Raw genomic sequence first — 24,048 nt, forward strand, 5'->3', positions numbered from 1 at the left:
CTACAAAAGTGATTAATGATATACTTGTCGCCCTTGATAAAAAGCGGTACTGTGCTTCACTCTTTCTTGATCTGTCAAAAGCTTTTGATACTGTGGACCGTGCTGTTTTACAGCATAGGCTCCTCTGTATGGGTCTGTCAGATCATGCAGTTTCTTGGTTCACAAATTATTTGAGTGACAGAACACAGTGTGTTAAATGTGATAGTCTGTGTTCTGAATGTGTGAGTGTCCATAAGGGGGTCCCACAAGGTTCAGTATTAGGGCCTCTCCTGTTCATTATGTACATTAACAACTTAGGACAAAACGTGGCAGACGCCAGTATGCATTTTTATGTCGATGACACTATTATATATTGTTTTGGCATAACCCCAGCTAAAGGTATTAAATCTTTGCAGAAAGCTTTTGATGTTGTCCAGCACACTCTTCACACACCAAGCTAATGTTGTTTAAAAACTCAAACTAAAGCTCAAAGAATACATCTCAAACTCTCCCCACAGTGTTCACTCTTGAGGATAAAGTCATAGAGAAGGTTCATCTGTACAAATACCTCGGTGTGTTACTTGATGACTCCCTCAGCTTCAAGCCCCATGTTAACAATGTAGTTAAGAAACTCAGACTGAAATTGGGATTTTCTTTCGAAACAAATTTTGTTTTTCCTTCGAGTCAAAAAAGTGCCTTGTCACTGCAACATTCTTATCGATTTAAGATTATGTAGATTTGTTGATTGTGTGTGTGTGTGTGTGTGTGTGTGTGTATATATATATATATATATATGAAACAAGTTTCAAAAAAAGGAAAATTCAGATATCAAATTAGAATGTTTAGAATTAAGGAGTTAACTAATTAAGTAGTTTTTGTAACAGGGTTAGCGGGAATTTAAAAAAAAAATAATAATAATTTTAATGCTAAAAAAAGCAACACGAAAAATATCTTTTAATTCTGCTACTTTCCCTGGAAACTGGTCGTTTTTATTAGATGTTACTGTTATCAGGGCAGCAAATAAAAAGCCCTAACGTGTTTACAGAGGAATTCAACAAGTTCAAACAGGTCACTTCATTCTGATTGGTGCAGCTTTAAGGAAACGCGCCAAAGTTGGGCGGGTAGAGTAAGAGACATTGTTTATCTCTGAAGTCTTGGCAGTGGTGTTTGAACGGTTGGGTGCAGACTGAAGTGAAACTCGTTTTGCGGGGCAGCTTTGGGACTTCCCTACTTGCCCAGGAGATTGAGATGTGAAAAAACTGAAACCCAGGTTTGTTTACTGCAGGCTCACTTTTCTTTCCACTTAAAACACAATCAAATATAAATTCAGAGACTGAGCTGTGTTGTAATCAAACTGGAGTATAGACTGTATGTGTAACATCAGCTCCCTGCAGCCTGACTCACAGACTCTGCAAAACCAGATCCTCTGTCTGATAATGTGCTGGACTGTAAGTCACGTGGTTTCATGTTTTTCATTTTTTCATGTCTTAGTTTGACTCTACACCACGATAAGGACTATCTGCAGGCTGCATGTTTACCAAGGTTCAGCAATGTTTGAAATAAGACACAAGCTCCGCCCCCTCAGCCAAAGTGAAACTACAGAGCGTGTTTATTTCTAACTGCGTCAGTTGTTTCCCGGGCTGTGTGGGGAACAGACGGAGGGTTTGCAGGTCAGTTTCTCTTCTCTACTCTGAACATTTCCTGCAGATAAACTTTGTTAGTGGTTGTTTTAAATCAGGAGGATGCATTTCTGTGGAGTTTGTACGGTTTTTTTTGCTTCAACACAAAAACAGAGGGAATCAAAGGAGTATAAAGGTTAAGTTTAAAAAAGTGAATTACTTGTTTTTCTGTTTCTACACTGAAAAAGAGAAGTGCAGATGGAGCTGACCTCTGTTGTGGTTTTGTTGTTGCACAAGATTGAGAAAGATGATGATTGCATATCTTTGTTATGCAACTGAATGGTCACGTGGTTTTGAATTCAAAACAAACACAGACACAGAACATCTGTAAGGCGACAGCGCCATCTGGTGGCCAAAAGACAGAGAGCACTGACTGAAGGAAACCAAATTAAGAAACTGTTTTGTTTATCTTACTGCTCCGTTCACTGACCCTGAGGAAAACTGGAGTCATGGTTATTCTGTGTTTTCTTTTCTTTCATACTCAGGGATTTTGTGGATGTGAAATCTAAATCTCTGACTCAATGATTCTCTCAGAGGTCATTAGTGACTCTGGGCTGACCGCTGCTGCAGCTCCAGCTGTTCACTGCGTTGGTAAGCAGAGACTCAGGGGAACGGAGAAGTCTGTCACTTCATTTCTCCACTAAACCATCTCAGCTGTGCCTGAAAAGCAGAGTCCTGGCAAAAAAAAAAAACAATTACAAAAAAAAAGGAAATTAAAAAAACAAGAAATACTGAAATAAAGTCACAAAATACAAGAGTAAAATAGAAGTAAAATTGAAATGAGCAAAGAAAAAAATAAATAAGATAAAAAGTCATAAATATTGAAACGAATTCAGAAATAAAGTTAAATATACAAGTTTCAAATAAAAGTTGTAAAATACAAAATTAACACTGAAAGAAGTCAAATCGATGAAAGCTCTGAACAAGATTAAAGTTGATCTAAATTTGTCATTTTAGGAGATACGTTTGAATTAAGTCGTAACTTCAGATGATGAGATGAGATAAAGATGGATTTAGCCCAACACTATAGAATAGAAAAGAATAGAATAGAATAGAATATTCTTTATTGATCCCCCTTAGGGGAAATTTTTTGTCACAGCAGCTCACGAAAAGAAACTAAGTGCAGTAATGCGATAATAAAAATAGAATATAATAACAGAATATAAAATTAGAAATTTGAAGAAATATAAAGAAATATAGAAAAGTAGGAAAATAGTATATTTATGTTGAAGCGAGATATATACAAAGATTGTTTTTTGACAATGAAAATTTACAGTGAGTACTGGGACTGTGAGTTTAAAGTAAAAACAGGTTCTAATGAACAAGATTAATCCCAAAATGAAGCTGAGTGAGAGCTTAAAAACAAAAAAACTAACACTGTGAATAAAGTCAAAATGTTTGAAACACAAGATTAAAGTTGAAATAAAGTCTAACATTTGGAGATTGCATTAAAAACTGTTTTAAAACATAAAACTAAAATCAAAATAAAGCTGCAGAGTTACGAAATCAAAGTTAATAAGATCATAATGATTGAAATTTGAATGGAAGGAGCTGTAATTTACTAGATAATAGAAATAAATTACAGCAACTCAGAGTGGAAATTTATACTGAACAAGGTTACAGTCAAAAGATGTTATTTAAAAGGTTAAATCAGAAATAAAGTGGAACGTTATGAGATTAAGTCCAAAATAAAATTAGATTGTTATGCAACAAAAGTAAAAAAAAAAATGTAGTTCTATGGGATTAGGTTAAATTTAAAGAGATTAACTTCAAATTAAAGTTTTAATGACCAGGATTAAATTTGTGTATAAAAGTACAAATAAAGTTCAAATGGAAAAGATAATGAAATTACACTCAAAATTAATTATATAAAAATAGAATTGAAATACAGGCAATAGTTACGAGATAAATTCAAAAGGTTACAAGATTAAAATAGAAATGAAGACATGATTTATGAGATAAGCCTAGTAAGATCATTTTAATTTATGAAGTTAAAGCTGAAAAAAGTCTAATTAAGTACTAACGAGAGAAATAAATTTATGTAATACAGGAAATTAAAAGTGAAGTGTTAATATAAAAGATTAAAGTGAAATAAAGACACAGTGTTAGACGGGAAGCTGACTGCGGCCTTTACCCTTTTCTGTAACTACTGTCCGATGACCCACATCTCTCCTTTCACTTTCACTTTTCCTTTGAATCACACCTTGACTAAATTAAGACTTTATTCTCTAATCTGAATAAAGAAAAATAAATTAATTAACTTTAGCCTTTCCTTCATATGAACCGTTTCTCTGTTCATATCTGGAGGCGTACACTCTCTGCACCCGTGACGCTTTGGCTTCTTCCTGACCCAATGATCCCACATTCAGTGGGTTTCATATCCCGCCTGTGACCCTCTTCCTGATGGAGCTAACCCTTCATCTCACACAGTATCATCACAGTATCCTGCTCTCTGATTCCTCATGAAGCTTCACCTCACTGGTCTAAACCCACTTCAGAGGAAATCACACGCAATCCACCGCTGAAGTCTGAGCATCCTGAACGACTACATGGCTGTAACTGAGCGTCAAACCTCACAACGACCTTTAATCTCACAACCTCACTTCTCTTTTCAGATAAACAAAAACTAAAATAAAGGAAGTGTAATTCTCAACCATCTTTTACCTTTTTCTGCTTTGCAGGTGTCACTTCTTGTTCAGTGTCAGAGTATGTCCAGTTCTTCAACAAACTTCACTGAAGTAAGTCCAGAGTCCTGTGGAGGTTCGACTTCCATCTATTTAGCTGGTTTTACAAACTGTACAAAAGCTGTTTTTGGTTCGTCTTCAGTAAAACGTTGAGGTGGATATGTGCTGGTTAGGGTGTCCTGAAAAAGACTTGATCAAACTAAACGTGTTCACAGAGAAGACGAAAGGCCAAACCCAAAGAACCAGACAAGTCCAAACAAGAACCGGTAAGTGGGTTCCTCTTGTTCACTGAAAAAGTCACATTGGCACGATGAAAACTGAAAATGTTGTTTGTTGAATCACTGCAGGAGAATCTCTGCTCTGGGTTCAAACCATTGACGTTTTCAACACTTCCGACGTGAACTCATTCTGCTGTCCTGTTTCTTTCCTATAAACGTAAGTCAAATATTCACCCTTCTATAGCTGACACACAGTTTGTCCGTCTTTGTTTCACATAAGAAGCTTTTCTTTTCATTTTTATCTAAATGAATCTCTAATGAAAAGAAAAAGCATAGCAAATGTACTCACTAAATTATGAGACAATACTATTTTGTCTTGTTAAGGAAAAGTCTGCATTGCTGACAACACAAACAAGAGCTACTCTCTGGTTGCACTGCAGTGTGAGCGCCTTTGTGCAACTTGGTTGTCCCAAAAATTGCCTGTATAGTTGGCAAAGTATATATTATAAAATATATTTATAAGTAGAAGTCTTGTGTATCTGATCCGGTAGGCTCCGACCAACCAAAGCTCAGACACAACAGGACGGAGCCAGCGCTCAGTTGTTACATGGACTTCCATTGAGTCTGAGTCTGCAGGAATGGGTTTGATGTATCTGTTATGAAGAAGCTGTTTGACATTGTAAACTTTGGGTTTTTTTCCAGATTCGTTGAAGACAAGAAAATGGCTGAACCTCAAGAACGACCAACATTTTCTACTGCCAGTGTTACTTCTGAGCAGAGTCGCCACTCCAAAGGTTTCCCCCCAGATTTCAGCTTGGAAGCTCCAGGAAAGAGGTTAATTTTTAGGAGTTTATGAAAGTATTCTCTTGATGTTATGGATACTATCTGTTTCTTTCAACAGAAGCAATTCTAAAATAGAAATCACTCAAATATTTTGCAGCACCAAGCTGGGCAGGAGCAGATCTGAAGGATTAACTCCCAGCTGTTTGTCTATGAGGAGTGACTGGTCCAAGGATGATCCACCCGATCTAAGCAGTGAACCTGTCCTTCAACAGTAAGTAATTAAAATGTGACATCATAAGCCTTGCTCCTACTTGATTCTGATTGGGCTGATAAATGAATTGGCCACATTGATGAGGAACCTCATAATGATGAGGAACTTTGGACAGTTTACGATAATCTCTTAGTGCCATAAATAATTGTTTCTATTAACAAAAGCAATTCTTAAATAGAAATCGCTCAAATATTTTGCAGCAACAAGCTGGAAAGGAGCAGATCTGAAGGATTAACTCCCAGCTGTTTGTCTATGAGGAGTGACTGGTCCAAGGATGATCCACCCAATCTAAGCAGTGAACGTGTCCTTCAACAGTAAGTAATTAAAACGTGACATCATAAGCCTCGCTCCTACTTGATTCTGATTGGGCTGATAAATGAATTGGCCACATTGATGAGGAACTTTGGAAAGTTTACGATAATCTCTTGGTGCCATAAATAATTGTTTCTATTAACAAAAGCCATTCTTAAATAGAAATCCCTGAAATATTTTGCAGCACCAAGCTGGGCAGGAGCAGATCTGAAGGATTAACTCCCAGCTGTTTGTCTATGAGGAGTGACTGGTCCAAGGATGATCCACCCGATCTAAGCACTGAACGTGTCCTTCAACAGTAAGTATTAAAATGTGTCAAAGCAAAGAAAAAGAGTAATCCTGTTAGACTTATACCACTATCATCACACTGTCCCTATTTGCAGCAACAAGCTGGAAATTAGCGGATCTGAAGAAGGATTACCATCCAGCTGTTTGTTGACTTGTGGGTCTGTGTAGCAGGAGCCTTCGCATGTAGCCAATAAACGAAGATAAATATGTCTTTGTGGGTCAGTGCCCACCATAAATGTTCCAACAAGAGAAGACCTGTTAATTGGTGTTCAAATGTGATGGCCGACAGTTAATCTAAAAAAAAACAAAACAAAGGCATTAAATAACATTTGTTGTTTTAAAAGGGTTTCTGTTTCTCTTTTTGTAGAGACCAACAAACGTCAAGCAAGGAGAATTCAGACATGCTAAAGGTAAGCAGTCATATTTCATCACTTCCTACCAAGCCAATGGGTATATAGTACAACAGCATGGCTCTGTAGTAGAAGAGTCCTGGTGAAAACAGGCCTGAGACAAATATAAAAGGACGATTCAAACAGAATGGGATACTTCTCTTTCCAATATTCTAATTTACAGAGATGCACCTGTATAATGACTTTAAAGAAACATTTGTTTGTCTTCGTCAGGTGTTTGAGATGGAAGCTATGGATTACGTGAAGCAAGCCCTGGAAAAACACAAGAAGACCCTCTCTAAGACATACCAAGGACTGCTTCAGGAAGATAAAGAGGAAACGCAGACTGACGATAATGAGACAACGGAAGCAACTCTAAAGATCGCTCTGCACATCTTGAGAAAGATGAAAAAGGATGAACAGGCCCACCTCCTCGAGCAAAGTAAGTCTAAAATCGTATGTCCTAAATCCTATCTTAGTCCTTGTGTTTGAAAAAGTGAGCTGATAACAGCTACTCGACAATAGCGAAACAACCTTTCTTTAAACTTCTGTGATGAATATCAAAGGGAATATGTGACTAATCCTGCTCCTTGCTTCCTTCTCTTAGAACATTACGGAGTAACTACACTGTACCAAAAGGAGCTCAAGTCTTTCCTGAAGTCTAAAACTGAGTTCCTGTTTGAGGACACAAAGAAGTGTCCCGTACCTCTAATGAAAATTTACACCGAGCTGTATCTGATAGAGGGAGACACTGCAGAGGTCAACCGTGAGCATGAAATCAGACAAATTGAAACAGCGTTCAACAAACAGAAAACTTCAGAGACTCTGATCAGACATGAGGATCTCTTCAAGCCTTTACCAAACCAACAGGACAAACCAATCAGAACAGTGCTGACCAAGGGGATAGCAGGCATCGGTAAAACTGTGCTGACCCAGAAGTTTATTCTGGACTGGTCAGAAGAGAAGGCCAATCAAGACATCCAGCTCCTGTTTTCACTGCCTTTTAGGGAGCTGAATTTGCTGAAAGATGAAACCAGAAGTTTGATGGAGCTCCTGTGTGAATTCTCTCCTGGCCTGAAAGAATCTGGAATCTCAGACCTGAATAAGTGCAAAGTCCTGGTTGTCCTGGATGGTCTGGATGAGTGCAGACTCCCTCTGGATTTCAAGCAAACTGAGAGCTTTGATCCTTCCCAGCCAGCCTCAGTCGATGGTCTACTGACAAACCTCATTGCAGGTAACCTGCTACCAAGAGCTTTCCTGTGGATAACGACCCGACCTGCTGCAGCATCTTCCATCCCAGGATGGTTCGTCGATCGCCTGACCGAGATACGAGGTTTCAACAACCCACAGAAAGAGCAGTACTTCCTCAAGAAAATCGAAGATGAAGCCTTGGCCAAGAGGGTGATCGCAAACATCAAGTCCACCAGAAGCCTCTACATCATGTGCCATGTGCCAGTGTTTTGCTGGATCTCCTCAATCGTCCTGGGGGAGATTTGTGCAGAGGTGGGAGGAGGAAAAATGCCAAAAACTCTGACTCAGATGTACATCCACTTTGTGGCTCATCAAACTGCTCAGAGTCGGGCTAAATATGCCGAAGAGCAACAACTGGACTCCCAGGGGAATGACAAGATGATCATGTCACTTGGGAAGTTGGCCTTTGAGCAGCTGGAGAAAGGGAACCTGATCTTCTACAAGGAAGACCTGAGGGACTGTGGCATCGATGTCAATGAGGCGTCTGTCTACTCAGGAGTGTGCACTCAAGTCTTCAGGGAAGAGTCCTGCTTGCAAAGTAAAGTCTACTGCTTTGTGCATCTCTCCGTCCAAGAGTTTCTTGCAGCTCTGTACGTCCATGTCATGTACACGGTCGGCGGTGAAAACCTCATTGACAAAGACGGGATCAGACATGAGTCCATATCAGACCTGCACAAAGCAGCAGTGGACAAAGCCTTACAAAGTGACAACGGCCACCTGGATCTCTTCCTTCGTTTCCTCCTGGGACTTTCTCTGGAGTCCAGTCAGGTTCTGCTCAAAGGCCTGAACATTCGAGCTAAAGCCTGGGACTCCCAAAGTCATGGGGAAACCATCCAACACATCAAGAAGAGAATCGATCTCTCAGAACCAGAGAGGTACATCAATCTCTTGCACTGTCTCAATGAGTTAAATGACCACACTTCAGTGAATGAGATCCAGTACTACCTGGACTCAGGGCGACCCATAGAGACAAGCGACTGGTCTATAGCTCAGTGGGCAGCTCTGGTCTTTCTGTTACTGACCTCACCAGAGAGGTCAAAAGAGATCCTCCTCAAGAAATACTCCAGAACAAAAGAGGGCTTCCAGAGACTCCTTCCAGCCATCAGAGCATCCAGATCAGCAATGCAAGTCCCCTTCATAGTTCCCTTCTTAATCTGGTTTTACTGGACCAGCATTTCAAAGATCTGTTAACTTTATCTTTCTCTTTATCAGGTTGAATGACTGCAATCTCACTGCAGACTGTTGTCAGGCGCTGTCGTCCGCTCTAAGCTCGAGCTCGAATGAGCTAAATTCTCTGAACCTAAGTGACAACAGATTAGAAGACTCTGGAATCAAACATCTCTGCACAGGACTCCAGGGCCACACTGCAGACTGAAGATACTAAGGTAAGTTAGCACCAAAGAGGACTCTCGTGCAACTAAACAACTTTCCAGGACACTTGGCAGTGTAGTACAATGCAAGACAATGGTCTGTAAGCATACACAATGACAGTAGTCTGTTATATTTTAAGCTGGTTGAGCTTTAAGCAATCGATCCAGCCGAGCTCTTTGAACAGATTTTAATCATCCTTAAATCAATGTTTACATAGATGCTGTTGGATACAACTACTAAAACTGAAACACCCCTATTGCCAAAGTCTGGTCTCCAGACCACCAATTTTGTTTTTATGCTGATATCTTGCAGCTGGGTTTACCCTAGTATTTGGTTTTATTATGTGTTATTTCCTCCACATTCCTCGTCTCCAGGCTAAACCGCTGTGATCTGACTTCAAAGAGCTGTAAAGATCTGGCTTCAGTCCTGAGCAGTCCAGAATCAGCTCTTCGAGAGCTGGACCTGAGTGACAATGACATTGGAGACTCAGGAGTGGGGCTGCTCTCAGAAGGACTCAGAAATACGAGCTGTAGACTGGAAACCCTCAGGTAACACTCAAAGGAAAATATTTGTTGAGTCCTTTCAAAGAGTCGCAACCACCAGTTAAGGATGGTTTCTTTCTTGGGTCACAGATTGTCATTCTGTAACATCACTGAGAACGGGTGTGGGTTCCTGGCCTCAGCAGTGAAGTCCAACCCATCCCATCTGAGCGAGCTGGACCTGAGGTTCAATCACCTTCAGGATTCAGGAGTGAGGATCATCCATGAGGCTCTTGACGAGGGACGGTGTGAATTAACCAAACTCAGGTAAAGAACAGTCCGGATGTTTTTAAAGCTTCTACCACTGTGACAAAACCCACAATAACTAAACATTTTACTTCTTCACAGAGTCGACCACAACGCAGAGCAATGGTTCACACCAGGTCTGAAAAAATGTAAGTTGTTTTTGGACAAAGGCGAGTAGATACTGAGATTAGACCTTTGTGATGGTATTTGGAAACTCTCAAATCAGCTTTTTTTTTACCATGGTGATGGATCTTACAAGGTGAAAAACACTCAAAGCAGTTTCCCTACTAGAATTCAGAAGGGTTTATATAGGAGACAATTTATTTTGTAATGGTGGGATTGGTACTTTGTGTCAGAAAAGAGAGGAAACTCATCAGGCATTGTGACTGAAGAGCAAGCCTTAATTATTCTACCCACTAAATGCTGTTGGTCTGATCTCAATGTGACCTTTAATTGGTTCAGAGTTTGCTGTTGCACAGATTCCTGCCAGCCATGAGAGTATATTCTGAAGATAGGGTTTTTGTTTCACTTGTTAAGTCCGTCACTTCTCTCTGTTACCAGGTGCATGTAAACTGACCATGGATCTGAACACTGCTCACAAGCGAATCATCTTCTCTGACAATAACCAAAGCATTTGCCAGGACAGAGAGGAACAGCCATATCCAGATCACCCAGACCGGTTTGACTACTGGGCCCAAGTCATGTGCAAGGAGGGTCTGCAGGGCCGATGTTATTGGGAGGTAGAGTGGGACGGGAAATGGGTTGGCATTGGATTGGCCTACAAGGACATGGAGCACAAAGGGCAGGACAACGACTGTTTGATAGGGTACAATGAAAAGTCCTGGAGCCTGCACTGTTCTCGCAAAGGATACCGTGCATATCACAACTTTGAGAGCATTGTTGTTGGTGTCCCATTGGGGAGTTCTCAGAGACTGGCCGTCTATCTGGATTGGGAAGCAGGCATGCTGTCCTTCTACAGGGTTTCTCCTGGGGGGTCTCTGACACATCTGTACACCTTCTTCACCAAGTTCACAGAGCCTCTGTACCCAGTATTCAGAGTGTGGTGTACGGACTCCTCTCTGAAGCTTTGCCAGACACTAGACTGATCGAGGAAATCACAAGTTGTGATGATTGATGTGTCCTTATTTGGAGAAACAATGACCATAATGAACAAGTCTAAAGATCTGTCAAGAATATCACTGATCATTAGTGGAAGCTTCAAAGACTCTTTCATCTCTTTTTGGCAGATTGAGGATCTGTTTATCCTTACAGAACAAACTTTTAACAAGAACATGAGGCTCAAAAAGAGCTCATAGATAACCTTTGCTGGACATCCCATAGAAGCAAAGACTGACTAGAGCTTTCTTCTGTCTAAAGACTCAAGACAAATATCTAGCATAAGTTCTACAAGTTTCCAATGGAGGGAGCGTTCAGTTCAAAGAGCCAACCATTGTAATGTCTCTTATAAAATAACTCCAGCAACAGTCTTCTTGATGCTGTCCAGGTTTTTGTAACTATTTTCATTAATATTTTCATGCCTAACTGTTTATTCATAATGAATCAAGTGTAAAATGTTTGTAATGCCACTGACTACTTTTTGTTTTCTGATATTATCATTTTATATCATTGATTTTATTTATATACCATCAATTCATAACAGTTCTCCAAGGACACTTAACAAAAAAACAGGTCAAAATCGTGTCCTTTGTTACTTCACATAGAGCAACACATCATTAATCCATCTGGAAAACAATGAAAGGAAAAACTTGCCTTTAATGGGCAAAACCTGGAGCAGATCCAGATTCAATGATGAGTCTTGCTCAGATCATAAGCTGACTTTTAAATTACTGCACAAACTTTATATTTCAGGACATGTGACAGATTTATAAAATGTTATCAGTTATGCACTTCCATTTTTTTAAGTAACCTAACAGTGTTAAGTTGAAACTTTTGTGCATCATTTTTCTGTCTAAATGTTTCAATATCAGTAAAAGATTTTGTTTGTCTTTTTAGTTTATTCTTTATGTAGAGCTTCCTTGTTTGAAAAAAAAAAAAAGAAAAATAAAAACTAATCTTTGGGGAATTTTAATTTAAATACAATCAGCAGAGAAGACCATGGAGACATTCAGTCTGTATGCTATAAATACTTTGGACAAACTCCCAGAAAATATCACACCTGCTGAAAATTTTGACAAAATCAAACCAGAGAAATTATTTTTTTACACTGTTAATTTTGTGTCTGTATTTGTAAAATTTTTTGTTTTCCCATGATTTTTCAATGGATTTCCCTTATGACTTTTACTATTTACTTTTACTATTTTACTATAAATAAAGTTTAAAAGAAAGAAAAGAGAAAAAAAAAAAAAAAGTAAATAAATAAAGACAAGCATTTACAGGGCAAGTACCATTAGTGTTCATCCCATCTTATCAGTTCACATCTTGGCAATGGCATTCATAATCTCTACTTCACAATATCCCATCATATTTGGTTTAGGAGTCCCCCAAATTATAGAAGCATCTTGGTCATTCACACACCGTTCATATACACGTACATACACATACATACCTAACTGCACACACACATGAACATATACAAACACATATATGTGACTGTAATAACTACTTTCCCTCAGCCATTTAGCACCATGCTCACAAAAGGGCCCCATACTTTCGAAAATACATCTTGTCTATTATTCAGTTTAAAACTTAATTGCTCATAACTAGCTATTTTGATTATTTCTGTCAGCCATTCATTAAATGGGATGACAGTTTTTGTTTTCCAATGCCTTAGGATAATCCTACAGCCTTACTATTTTACTATTGTTTTTCAATAAATTTCTCAAATATATTCTTCAAATGTGTTTTCTTTTTTGCCTCTTATTTGTCTTGTGTGAAGAATTTGACTGTACGCAATGAATAAACTTACCTTGTCTTGTTTTTCACTGTAATATAGCGTAACAATGACAGGACATAAAGTTGTGTGTAATTCTGGTATGTTTTTGGTTGAAATACTCACAGATGCAGGTCGTAGAGTAGCAGCCAGCATCCATCAGAGTCCACTGAGAAAAATAGAAAAACAAAATCACAACATGAGGTGATCTAAAGTTATAAACAGTCATGACTTCTGTCACCTGTTGCTGCACTTTTTATCTCAATGATAAAATGTATTGTAGAGAGCATTAAAACAACACAGCTGAAACTCAAAGCAGAATATAAGCTACACACATTTAAAATAAAGTTATTTCAGCTATGAAGGCAATTAGCCTTCAAATTTAACAATAAACATCATGTTAACTCATACTGGAAGCTTAAACAGCTCTAAAAACTCACTGAAATCCGCTTAGCATGTTGCTAGCTAGCGATTAGCTTACTCGCGATTAGCATGCTAATAAAGATTAAATTAACTTAACCAAACGGGCGTCGAAACATCACCATGACACACGATTTAATTCATCAACATATATTTACAACGTATATTTAATCCATCAACATATAAGGCGATCTGAAGCTAGGAGAAACATGGGGCTGTGACCTACTTACACAGGCTAATACTCAGTAACGGCTGCAGCCGTCTGAGCCCGCGCTGTCTCAGTGACGTCACCATCTGTTTCTGATGATCATCGGTGGGCGCCATATTGGAAGCTGAAGCAGACTTTAAGCCTCATTTCTAACAGCTACAGTTTGCCTGACTGTTATTCAAGTCAGTTGTGCCCCTAATCATGAATCTATACGCAAAAAAGTCCAGAAACTTTATTATCTAAGACACTAGAAGCTTAAAAGAGACTAAAAAAAATAAAATTTTCAAGGGTAAATTCTCACAATGCTACTCAGTTAAGGTAATTAGGACCAATAAACTTTCAGGAAAATAAGTTTATTTACATAAATGTCTATTTAGAAAGATTTGGTCATGTTTTACCTGATAAATTCATGACTTATAAAGTTTGAATTATTCTTTGATGTTACCATTTCCAATGTTTATATCCTTAACTTCCCCATTTCCCTCCGTGGATTAATAAAGTATGTCTTATCTTATCTTATCTTATCTTATTTAACACCAAACTTTATCCAAGTCTTTTCCCCATAACTGTGTTTTAAATATGTCAAGTAATAGTACAGTCTTTTCTGGCAAATATGACATGAAACTCGTTTTATTTTTTTTAATATTGTTAAATTTTATGAGAATAAAAAAAAATCAGGACATTGTCAATTTTCCACAGTTTTTCTCTCCGCTGTTCAGTCTTTTTAACTCTTGTTATCAACAATCTGACATGCAATATTTTGGTCCTATTTTTAGGGAAAAAAAGAAAGAAAAGAAGAAAAAGAAATAAAATTAAATTAAAATATTACACAGTATTATTAGACATGAGCAACATTTGATTTAAAAATTCGTTTAAAAAAGTATTTTTCTGAAATAAGAACGTTTTAATATAAGAAACCAAACTTGACAATTCTAAATACCCAACTGGCATTGTCCCCTCTTAGCAACTCAGGCATCATATTTGATTTTTTGATATCTTGTATTAAGACATTTTTCTGGACTTGTCAGGTGAATGTGGCTCATAGTTCACCCAATAAGACATTTTTTCTAATATAAGACGTAAACACTTGCTTAGACTTCTGTTTTTCTAATGAAGGCCTCGTGTCGAACAGCATTTTGAACACATCTAATTACAGAAACTTCAAAAACATGAACCAAGAACACGCAGAGCTCTGCACAGAACTTTAATCAGGCCACTACAGGTCAGAACAAATAAAACAAACAACAAACAAACACTGCTGGTCTGATCCCCGCTGGAAAGTCAAGGTTCGTTTTCTGATCCCCCGTGAAGTGAAGCTAACCGTTAGCCTGGTGGCACCAGAGGGGAAGTGCAACACGACAGAAAACAACAAAGAAGAACATTTAAACCGATTTTACAAAACATCTGACGGCACAAAAAGTTGTCAGATGAAAGCAGGGTGATGAAGAGCACACTGAGGTGACCTGTGAGGGTGAAGTTACATGTTTGAGTCCACAGCTTCCACATGTAATACTCTTTAAATGGCACTCTATAAAAATAACAGAGTTTTTTTTATACATTTAGACACACTGACAGTTTGAGTCCACTTCCTGTTAGGCGTCGGCGAAGTGTCCAATCAGAGACATGAGCAGAAAACTGTCCTCTTCTCATTCTGCTACGATGTGGAACAAGCTGAGCATCAGGAGATTTACACGTCGACCTTCAGTGATTTCTGAATCCTCCCAAAAAAGGAAACATCTGTGTCGCCTTATTAAAATTTATAATCCACAATAATTAACTGTGACTTCAATCCAAGCGAGGAATTAGTTGAAACTTTTCCTGTGCGCGATTTTTACAGCATTCAGCAAAGTCAACAATGTGCAGTTTCTGTGCAGCTGTGTAGCTCTTCAGGTACCATCAGTTTTCACCATGTAAATTCAGCGGATTGTTCCTTTTTCCACACATCTGATGTCCTCTGAATCCAGGATCCAGGTTTTTCTCAGGCGTCCAATCAGAACAGGAATAACTCCAACTTCAGTGTCTTCTCTCTTCCTGTTTCCTGTCTGTGTTTAGTTTGTACACGTGTGTTTTCCCTCCTTTAGGTCTTTTTTGTCGCAGATATTCCTTCATATGTGTAGTGAGTGTGTGGAGTCCTCTGACAGATCGAATGCAGGACGTCTGTGGAGAAACTCTGAACCTCCTCCTGTTTCCTCCTCATTGGCTCTTGGTCTCCCCCAGTAGCCAATAGGTGGTCATCTTTCCTTTGCCCTTGATGTCCAGCTCTCCTCTCAGCTCCAGCTGGAAGCAGTTGAACTCCTGCAGGACGTCTCGAGTCGCCGCCGACACGTGGATCTTCAGAGCTGCATAAAGACAAAAATATGTACACGTTTAGGTTTGACTGTGAAACTTTCTGGAATATTTGACATTTTATTTTTTTCTCAGCGTGAAAATAAAAGTCCCATATTGTGCATATCTCCCAGCCCACAAAATGTGATATTTAATGACCAAACCTGTTCTTAGTAGAGCTTGTTAATGTAAAATCCTGACCTAAAACCAGCTGTCTGGAATTTGGGGATTTGCCAACGTCAGCGAGCAAACCCCCTCCCCGCCTACTCCCCTCCCCTGCAGGAGAATGCCAAAGTTGAAGAGCCATCACTGCTCTGTTTTTGGCTGTAAACAGCCTCATAGCTCCATGCTCAAGCTTCCCATCTCAGAAGAAGACAGACTAAGTGTCTAGAGTTCATTTATCAGGAAATGTTCCAGCTACACTCAGTAAAACTGTGCATGTGTGTGCTAGTCACTTCACGGCCGACTGCTTTTCCAACTTTGGACAGTCCAACAGAGGGCTAGCCAATAGACTGGTCCTGAATCCAGGCGCATTACCAACCATCCTCCAACAAACCTGGGACCCTGGAAATGTGAGTATTTTAAATGCTGTGTGCTGTGGAGCAGATGGAAGAGCTTTTCCTCAGTGTCCCCCCTGTCTCTGTGTTAGCTTCAGGATGCTAACTTTAGCTGCAGTTAGCCTGTTGTTTTAGCCTGTAATGTTACGGTAAAGGAGCTTCTCTGTTTTCTAAACATTGTGCACTCGGAGCTCGTGGCGCCGCTCTCAGTGACGTGGAAGAGCGGGGCGGTATCAGCGGTGGCTCATTTACATATGAAGGCCACGCCCACTAAATCAGAGCGTTCTGAACAGAGGGGCTATGAGAGCCTGGAAACAATGCTGCTGTGCTTGATTTATTGCAGCGCAACAACAGTTAAGACAAACGATGAACCTATTTATCTGCATGTTTTTTCTGTAGTTTAGAAACATTTTCAAACATATTTTTACAAAATCTGAGAAAAGTTCAGTGGAGTGACTTTTAGGATGTGTTCCTCTGTAGCTCTGACCTTCTCCTGTGGACTCCATCCGAGACGACGTGTTGACGGTGTCACCAAACAGACAGTAACGAGGCATCTTCAGACCCACCACACCTGTACACACAGGGCCTACAACACACACACACACACACACACACACACACACACACACACACACACACACACACACACACAATAACACAAGGTCCGTCAGCAGCTCGTTCTGTGATTCCAGGAAATAACATTCAATCATAAAAACCTTTATTATAAAATTCAGTTTTTACTATAATTATTAGTTTTATTATTTCTGTTATTTTAGTTTGTGTAATGATTAATTACCAACATTATTAATACTATTCTTAGTCTTTCTTATCACCAAATAAAAATCACATGTGTGAGAGAATATATATTTGTATATATTTACACATATCTAATATTATCCATTGATATCACATTATGTTTATTGTCTTATCTTATTTTTATTCTTTAATTTTTATATCTCTTTTGTTTTTTTCTGTTATTTTCTGTTTGCTGTATTTATATCAGTAATGACACACTTTCCTTTGAGAAGATGTGAATTATGATTCAAGCTTGATTTCATAAAAATACTTTATTGATATTAAGATTTGTTGTCATTAAACCTATGTAAAGATGGAAAGAGGACGGTAATATGTACTTGTTTGAAAATGTCGGCGTAGTGAATATAAACTTATAACACTCTGAAAATGAAACTTTTTATCAACTAAGACACAACTTTCCAAACCAAACAGTGAAGGAAAAGCCAAACAAAGATGTGACAGAAACCATCACGTTTAACACGAACAAATTTTTCTTTAACAAACTGAAGCTCAGACCAATCAAATTTCTGAGTGTAAATCCTCCTCACCGCTGTGGATTCCTATCCTCAGCTTCAGCTGCTCCTCGGCTCGGTGGCGGATCCTGAAGGTCCGGACGGCGTCCAGCAGAGCCAGCGCCATGCGTGCAATTTCTCTGCCGTGCAGCTTCCCGTTCCTCACGGGCAGCCCTGACACCACCATGTAGGCGTCACCGATGGTCTCCACCTGAGGGCGCCAGAGGACCAAGAACGCCATGAGTCAGATTTCACAGTAATGTCCGCATCTCTGCGGTTCCTTTTATTAAACACCTTGTTCTGTGGCTTCATGTCGGCCATGTTTACACGTATTTAAAGCTTTTTACCCAACTCCAGATATCTCTTAGAGTGAAAAATAATAAATAAAATCAAAAATGAGCTTTGACCCCGCACAGGTTTCTTCTGTTTGTATAAAGATAATATTTTGGAGGTAGAATAAGTGGGGAAAAATACAGGAAAAAATAAAAATAAAAATAGATAAATAAATAAAATAAAATGAAATAAAAAAATAAAATAAAATAAAATAAAAAATCTTTCTAACTCAATACCCATTGGAAAAAAGGTATTAATAAATCATGTATCAGTTTTTACCTTGTAAACATCAAAGTTGTCAATGATGGCATCGAAACAGGTGTAGAGGTCGTTCAGGAGAGTTACCACCTGCAGAGACAGAAACATGTGGCGGTCATTCACCGACCTTTGTCCCTAACTTTAACGTTTTAGTTAAGATCCAGGGATTTCATGCTGCTTTGACTCGTTTAACTTCAGACCCTCTCACCTCCAGCGGCGTGCTCTCTGCAGAGATGGCGGTGAAACCCACGATGTCACTGAAGTAGATGGTGACAGAGTCGAAGGCCTCGGCCTGAACCATCTCTCCTCGCTTCAGCTGCTCGGCTACTGAGCTGAGAGACAAGTGACAGGAAATGAGAGAACAGTCAAAGCTGTGTTTACACTTTCAGGTGATGTCACACTCCTTTGGCTCCGCCCCCTCGGTGGACAAGAAAACTTCCTACTGCGACACTTCACGGAAAGGTTACCCTACTCTGCTGCTCTGTGTTCAGAAACATAAAGATGGGTGTTCGCTGGTGTAAAATATATATTTTACATATTTATATATTTTTTCATTTTGATTTATTTTTTAGTCTTAATTTTGTCCCTCTGGTGTCCCTGTAGTATCTTTACATAATTTCCAGCTCCAGTAAATCTCTGTTTCTCTCTCTGGTGTTCAGTTAAAGTCTTCTCTCCTCCTTCAGTTTCTGCTCTGGCTCCTGTCTCTTTAAGAACTGATGTTAAAGTCCTGGTTCCTGTTTTTAAAGCTCTACACGGCCTTTATGCTGCAGCTCCATCAAAGAGGTTCTAGAATGTTCATCATCAAGCACAGAGAGCTTTCTGTCTTTGTGATGTCACAACATTCCGGAACTCTCTGAGCTCTCTGGTTGTGTCTGAAATCACTCACTCATTCACTCAATACTCACTACACAGTGAATCAGATGTAGTGGACTCTGTAGTCCACTCAATCAGCTCAATGAAAACAACATTTCGGACATTACTCACTCACTCGCCAGCCGCTGACAGTAACGTAATAATTCTTGCATCGTTCACTGACGGCTGGGGATTTACAGTTATTATTTTTCTCAAACACTGCAAAACGACATTTATTTCAGTCATATCTAATGTTATACTAAGCTTATTTTCAGCAACAGCTAAATATGATAGAAACATTTATTACACGTCATTTTTTAAATAAATAAACCATATCTTTGCGCAGCAACTTATGCTGTGTTTGAGAATTACAAGGTCCAGTGAATGCACCACCCGCGATGAACAGTTTAGCGGCTAACGTCCGTGTTGTTTGTTTCTCTGCTCGAAGTTGTGTGATGCGCTCATCTGAAGGTCAAACAGAGAAATAAGTGTTGTTCTCTGACAGTTTTTAATGTTTTTTCATGTTATCAGTAATCATGTAATCAGCCATTCCTTCTGTCTGAACCGCAATGCATGATGGTATATATGCTCATGCAGTGAGCATCACTAATACAACACTTTTCAAGATGCATTGTGGGAAACATTGAGTGGACTATATAGTGAACAAGGAGTGATTTCGGACACAGCTATAGGTTTAGAAAACATCAACATCTGCTAACAACTACTCCCCCTGGTGGCTGGCCGAAGTACAGGTAAAAAACTCTGTCTCCCCTGTCATTCCAGATGAACTATAGTCAAACTTTAAAAAATAAAAACATCTGGTAAAAATGCTTCTCCATCCCTATGCTGTGGGATATTGGGGTGTGTTGTGTTCCAGTCCTTCTTCTGAAAAGTTTATTTTTCATTAGTTATTGAAGTTAAAAAAAGGATTTCAAGTTTAACGATGACAGTCTTTAGTTTTTAAAGAAAGCTAAAAACCCTTACCTCTTAAATCAGCTTTGACTCTAAAGTTATAATTTCTGATTTAAACATTTGTTTATATTATCTATTCATATTTCTACACTTACGCTTTGTTTAGTCTTTGTTTTGTCCCTCTGGTGCCCCTGTAGTGTCTTCATATGATTAACAGCTTAAACTAATCTATGTTTTCTCTCCCTGATGTTTTAGAAAATCCTTATTTCAGCCTCTGTGTGAAATGTTATGTTTTAGCTGCTGTGTCTTTAAGGCTGCCCACTCCACAAACCCCCTCCACTTTGATTGGCTGGCAGACCTTGGTGTTTGAGGCCTCGGCTCTCAAACGTGTCATAAATCAGAAAGGAGACCCCTAAGATCACTAAGAAGACCTATTGTCTGGCTTGTTTGATGAGTCTACAGTCAGGTTCAGGGATTTCTGGGACATATGATCGTGTAGCGGCTCTCACTGTGGGAGTATCTGGTAGAGCAGAGCTTCGGCCTTGCGTTTCTCCTCGTGGTAAGCTTGGGTCCGCTCCTCCACCAGCTCCTCCAGGTTGTTGGCGTACTGCTCCATACGCGACAGCAGGTTGTCCAGGATGTTGGTCCTGGACTCCCTGAAGACAGAGACATTAGAGACTTGTTTAAAATCCATCTTTCACTTGGAGGTTGAAGACTTCAGAAACACGCTCATGATGAAGCCCTCACTTGTTCTGTTTCCGCAGCAGCACCCGGATGTGGTTGAACTCGGGTCTCTCGGTGGGCTCCTCGGCCCAGCAGCGCTGCATCAGCTGACCCAGCTCAGGACTGTGAGTCTGCGTGTCCGTGGTGGGTCTGAGGCAGGGCCACTCGCCCAGGATCACCCGGTCCACGATCTCTGCAGAGGAAACAGAGGAATCACCAAAGACCCTGACCACCCTCGTCATCCTGTTAGAGATCACGCTGAGGATTTGCTAATTTCCCAGAGTTCTTTGCATGAATCTAGTCGTGCTTCATTTCAGCTGATGGAGTTGTCTCAGCACACAGGAGACCAAAAACAAATAGCGTGGTGCTAAACGGTGCAGAAAATGAGAGCAGATCTGATCTGATGATGAAGAGCTCTGCCTTCAGACTTAACGAGCCGCTCTTGTCCTCCTCCTGTTGCTCTAATCGCTGCAGACCGCGTGCACAGACACAGACTCTAATTGATCCTCAGAGCCTTTAACTTCTGGAGGATGACTCATTTGCAGACTGGTGTTGTGACTAAACGCTCTCTGGCTTCAGATTAAATGCTTCGTCTGATTGTGTCTCAGACTCCCCTCACTGTGACACTTTTGTTTTCCACATCTGAGCAGCTACATCGGTCACTTTGCACCAAAGGGAGCGAAGTCTGAGAGAAGTCAGACTCGTCTTCTTTGAGCCTGATAGTAAACCCTACAGAGTCCAGCGTCCCATCTGCGCTACAATTAGCATGTTAAGGTCTGATCGCCTGTAGATTTGAAGCAAGATAAGATCAATGGCTCATTCTTTTTGCATATACAATCTGAAGAGTTAGACTTTCACACTTTCATTCTATTAAAATAATGGCCTGAGTCATCTTTTGATGAAAATGAGGTTTTGGCTTAAATCATCTCTTGATGATCTCTGGGAAAAGCGCCTAAAGCTTTAGCTAAAAGGATCACGCTCTTTAACCCACCGATAGGACAATGGCCTGGTGACTTAGGCCGTTTTATTCCTAGCTTTAGTCAAAGTTTTGGATTATTTAGGATAAAAAGTGTACCTTGGGCAATTAACCAAGCTTTCATGATGGCAGCTGCTTCAAGAAGAAACCGAAACTTAAGTGCGGGAGAAGCTGTAGACATGATTCTTGATTCAGTTTCTACTGGTGAGTGATTAGGTTGACTATCACAAAGGCTAGGGTAGTGGATCTTGAACTTTTTTCGGTCATTCACCCCCTTTCATATGTTTTTTTTTTTTTTTGCCAAGTACCCCCTAACAAGCAGAAAGCAGTTTTGGATGGTAAAAAAAAGAACATAGCACTGTACTCTTGCATTGTGTACCCACCGAAAGCGTTGACAGCGAATGTATTTGCGCGTCAAGTGAAATCGCACCGTGCTAGACGCTTGAGTTTTGACGCTGGTACAAATATGCAAAAAACGCTCACCGCTCGCTGCGGTTTCGTTGCACGAAAAATCCGCCATCATCATTTCATCGTCGAACATGGCTCCGATCACCACCATCGCTGATCTGTACCTGCTGTCGAGAAGTCAGCTGCGGTCTAGGCGCCGATGTCGGTACTGTTGCCCAGTTCGAAGACCTGTTATCCAGGGTTGGTGCCAGGATCTCCCGCTTGGATACCAACGACAGGCGCTCCATTCCAGCTGAGGAGCGCCTGTCCATCGGTGACGATCTCCACACTGATAGGCTGTCCCGGCGCATGAAGATGCACGCTCGCTTGAAAAGTTCAATTATTGCAACTTGAGCGTCAAGCAGCGGGCGTTTTTCGCTGGATACGCTCGCCGCTCGCCGCTCGCCGCTCGCCGCTCGCCGCTCACCGCTTGAACACTTGACGCCGCTCTATGCTCGCCCCAATGCAGCGTCAATTCGCGGTTTTAAATTGACTTTGTATGTAATATCATCGCGCGAAAAATGTGCGACGCTTTTGGTGGGTACACACTGTAAGTGTCTATTGAATATGAAATGTAATTTATGAACTTTAACTTATATTGGATTCAAACAATGATTAAATAAATGGTAATAAAGGAATTTTGCTTGGTTGCTATTTTTTGAATATACATCTTTGAATCTTGCGTACCCCCATTTGAGAACCACTGGGCTAGGGTATAATATTATGTGGTAATTCAGTCTAAATTACAGAAGTTATAGCTGAACTACAAATTTAGCTGCTTCTAGCTAGCTACCTTTTCCTGGCTAGCCCTTTTATTTCTGTAACCAAACAAAAACAAGCACAAGGCGATAATACCCCTCAAAGTTTAAAAATTAAAGAAATGCTATTTGCTTTTTGGTTGGAGATATACCAGCATGCCGACTCAGCGTATGATGGACCTGACATTTGTTCGGTTTAGGTTGGAGTTATTTACGTTTTGAGTTAGCTTTATGGAATTTAAGAACAGTTCAAGCCAGGTTTAAAGTTGCCTGAGTCACACTAGAATGTTAGAAAAACTTTTTGTTGTTTTGTTGTTGTTTTTGTTATTGTTTTAATAGTTTTCAACATGTCCCAGAGCGCTGGTTCTAACCACTAATATCCTAGCAGAAATCCAGTGTAACATTACGATCCAGACCCCAGGTGTTTACGTCGCTTCCTACGTCAAATACAGGATTACAATTACATTATTAAGAGAACAGCCACGACATTTCTGTGTTTAGAAAAACCTGTGTCATGGTTAAGGGTTTAGTGCCCTATTTAGCAATTTATTAAGTTAGTCTAAACATTTTATTAGAGTTTGGGATATGAGGGTTGCTTTGATGTATAGCAAACGTTTTATGCAAAAAAATGACAGTACAGCACTTTAAAATGAAAAGATGTGCCTTAGTAAGACTTGATGTGATAGGTCACAGAGGGTTAACCCTTTGTTGCCCAATGTGTCATATTTGATGCACAAGTTTCAAAGACTTTTATCTCATCAGCATGATAAATAGTTACCTTAAAAACCTTTTGAATAAAAAAAAAATTGGAAAAAAAATAGGCCACAGGAACAACCGATTCATGGACCCTTTGGCTGAAACACAGCTTTTGTGTCTTCAGGTAACTCAACACCTGGTTAAATAAGAATGACCTGGTGTCCCACAGGGCTCCATTTTGGGGCCTCTCCTGTTTCATATTTACATGCTGCCAGTGCCTGTCGTTACGCAGACGATACACAGCTATACATCACAATGTCTCCATGCGATCATGACCCCATACACGCTCTGAGTCCTGAGCTAAAGAGGTTAAAGT

At 39.8% G+C, this 24,048-nt stretch overlaps 2 protein-coding genes across 3 annotated transcripts in view; one reads left to right on the top strand and one right to left on the bottom strand.

Moving 5' to 3' along the window:
- The first annotated feature begins 1,538 nt into the window (after window positions 1–1,538).
- Window positions 1,539–12,272, top strand: LOC141801287 (NACHT, LRR and PYD domains-containing protein 3-like). The gene is given in 17 exon segments (XM_074684275.1): window positions 1,539–1,649; window positions 4,340–4,396; window positions 4,558–4,608; window positions 4,690–4,777; window positions 5,263–5,394; window positions 5,501–5,614; window positions 5,815–5,928; window positions 6,111–6,224; window positions 6,582–6,624; window positions 6,838–7,045; window positions 7,211–8,978; window positions 9,067–9,209; window positions 9,212–9,239; window positions 9,600–9,773; window positions 9,858–10,031; window positions 10,113–10,159; window positions 10,572–12,272. Coding segments are annotated over 13 exon segments (3,585 nt in total). The 5' UTR covers window positions 1,539–1,649; window positions 4,340–4,396; window positions 4,558–4,608; window positions 4,690–4,777; window positions 5,263–5,281; the 3' UTR covers window positions 11,117–12,272.
- Window positions 12,273–14,488: 2,216 nt separating this feature from the next.
- The window catches only part of LOC141800757 (atrial natriuretic peptide receptor 1-like), a 110,459-nt gene continuing 100,899 nt past the window's right edge, over window positions 14,489–24,048 (bottom strand). For both annotated transcript variants that reach the window (XM_074683526.1, XM_074683527.1), the window contains exons 16-22: window positions 20,820–20,988; window positions 20,582–20,728; window positions 18,517–18,640; window positions 18,330–18,398; window positions 17,754–17,928; window positions 16,898–16,996; window positions 14,489–15,867 (exon numbers count right to left, since the gene is read on the bottom strand). In XM_074683526.1, coding sequence (XP_074539627.1) covers window positions 15,722–15,867; window positions 16,898–16,996; window positions 17,754–17,928; window positions 18,330–18,398; window positions 18,517–18,640; window positions 20,582–20,728; window positions 20,820–20,988 — 929 coding nt within the window. In that variant the 3' untranslated portion in view covers window positions 14,489–15,721. The remainder of the gene's footprint in view (window positions 15,868–16,897; window positions 16,997–17,753; window positions 17,929–18,329; window positions 18,399–18,516; window positions 18,641–20,581; window positions 20,729–20,819; window positions 20,989–24,048) is intronic.

The sequence above is a fragment of the Halichoeres trimaculatus genome, unplaced genomic scaffold (genome assembly GCF_033239565.1).
Source record: "Halichoeres trimaculatus isolate MK-OKI-2021-1 unplaced genomic scaffold, fHalTri1.1 fHalTri1_scaffold_12, whole genome shotgun sequence".
NCBI lineage: Eukaryota > Metazoa > Chordata > Actinopteri > Labriformes > Labridae > Halichoeres > Halichoeres trimaculatus.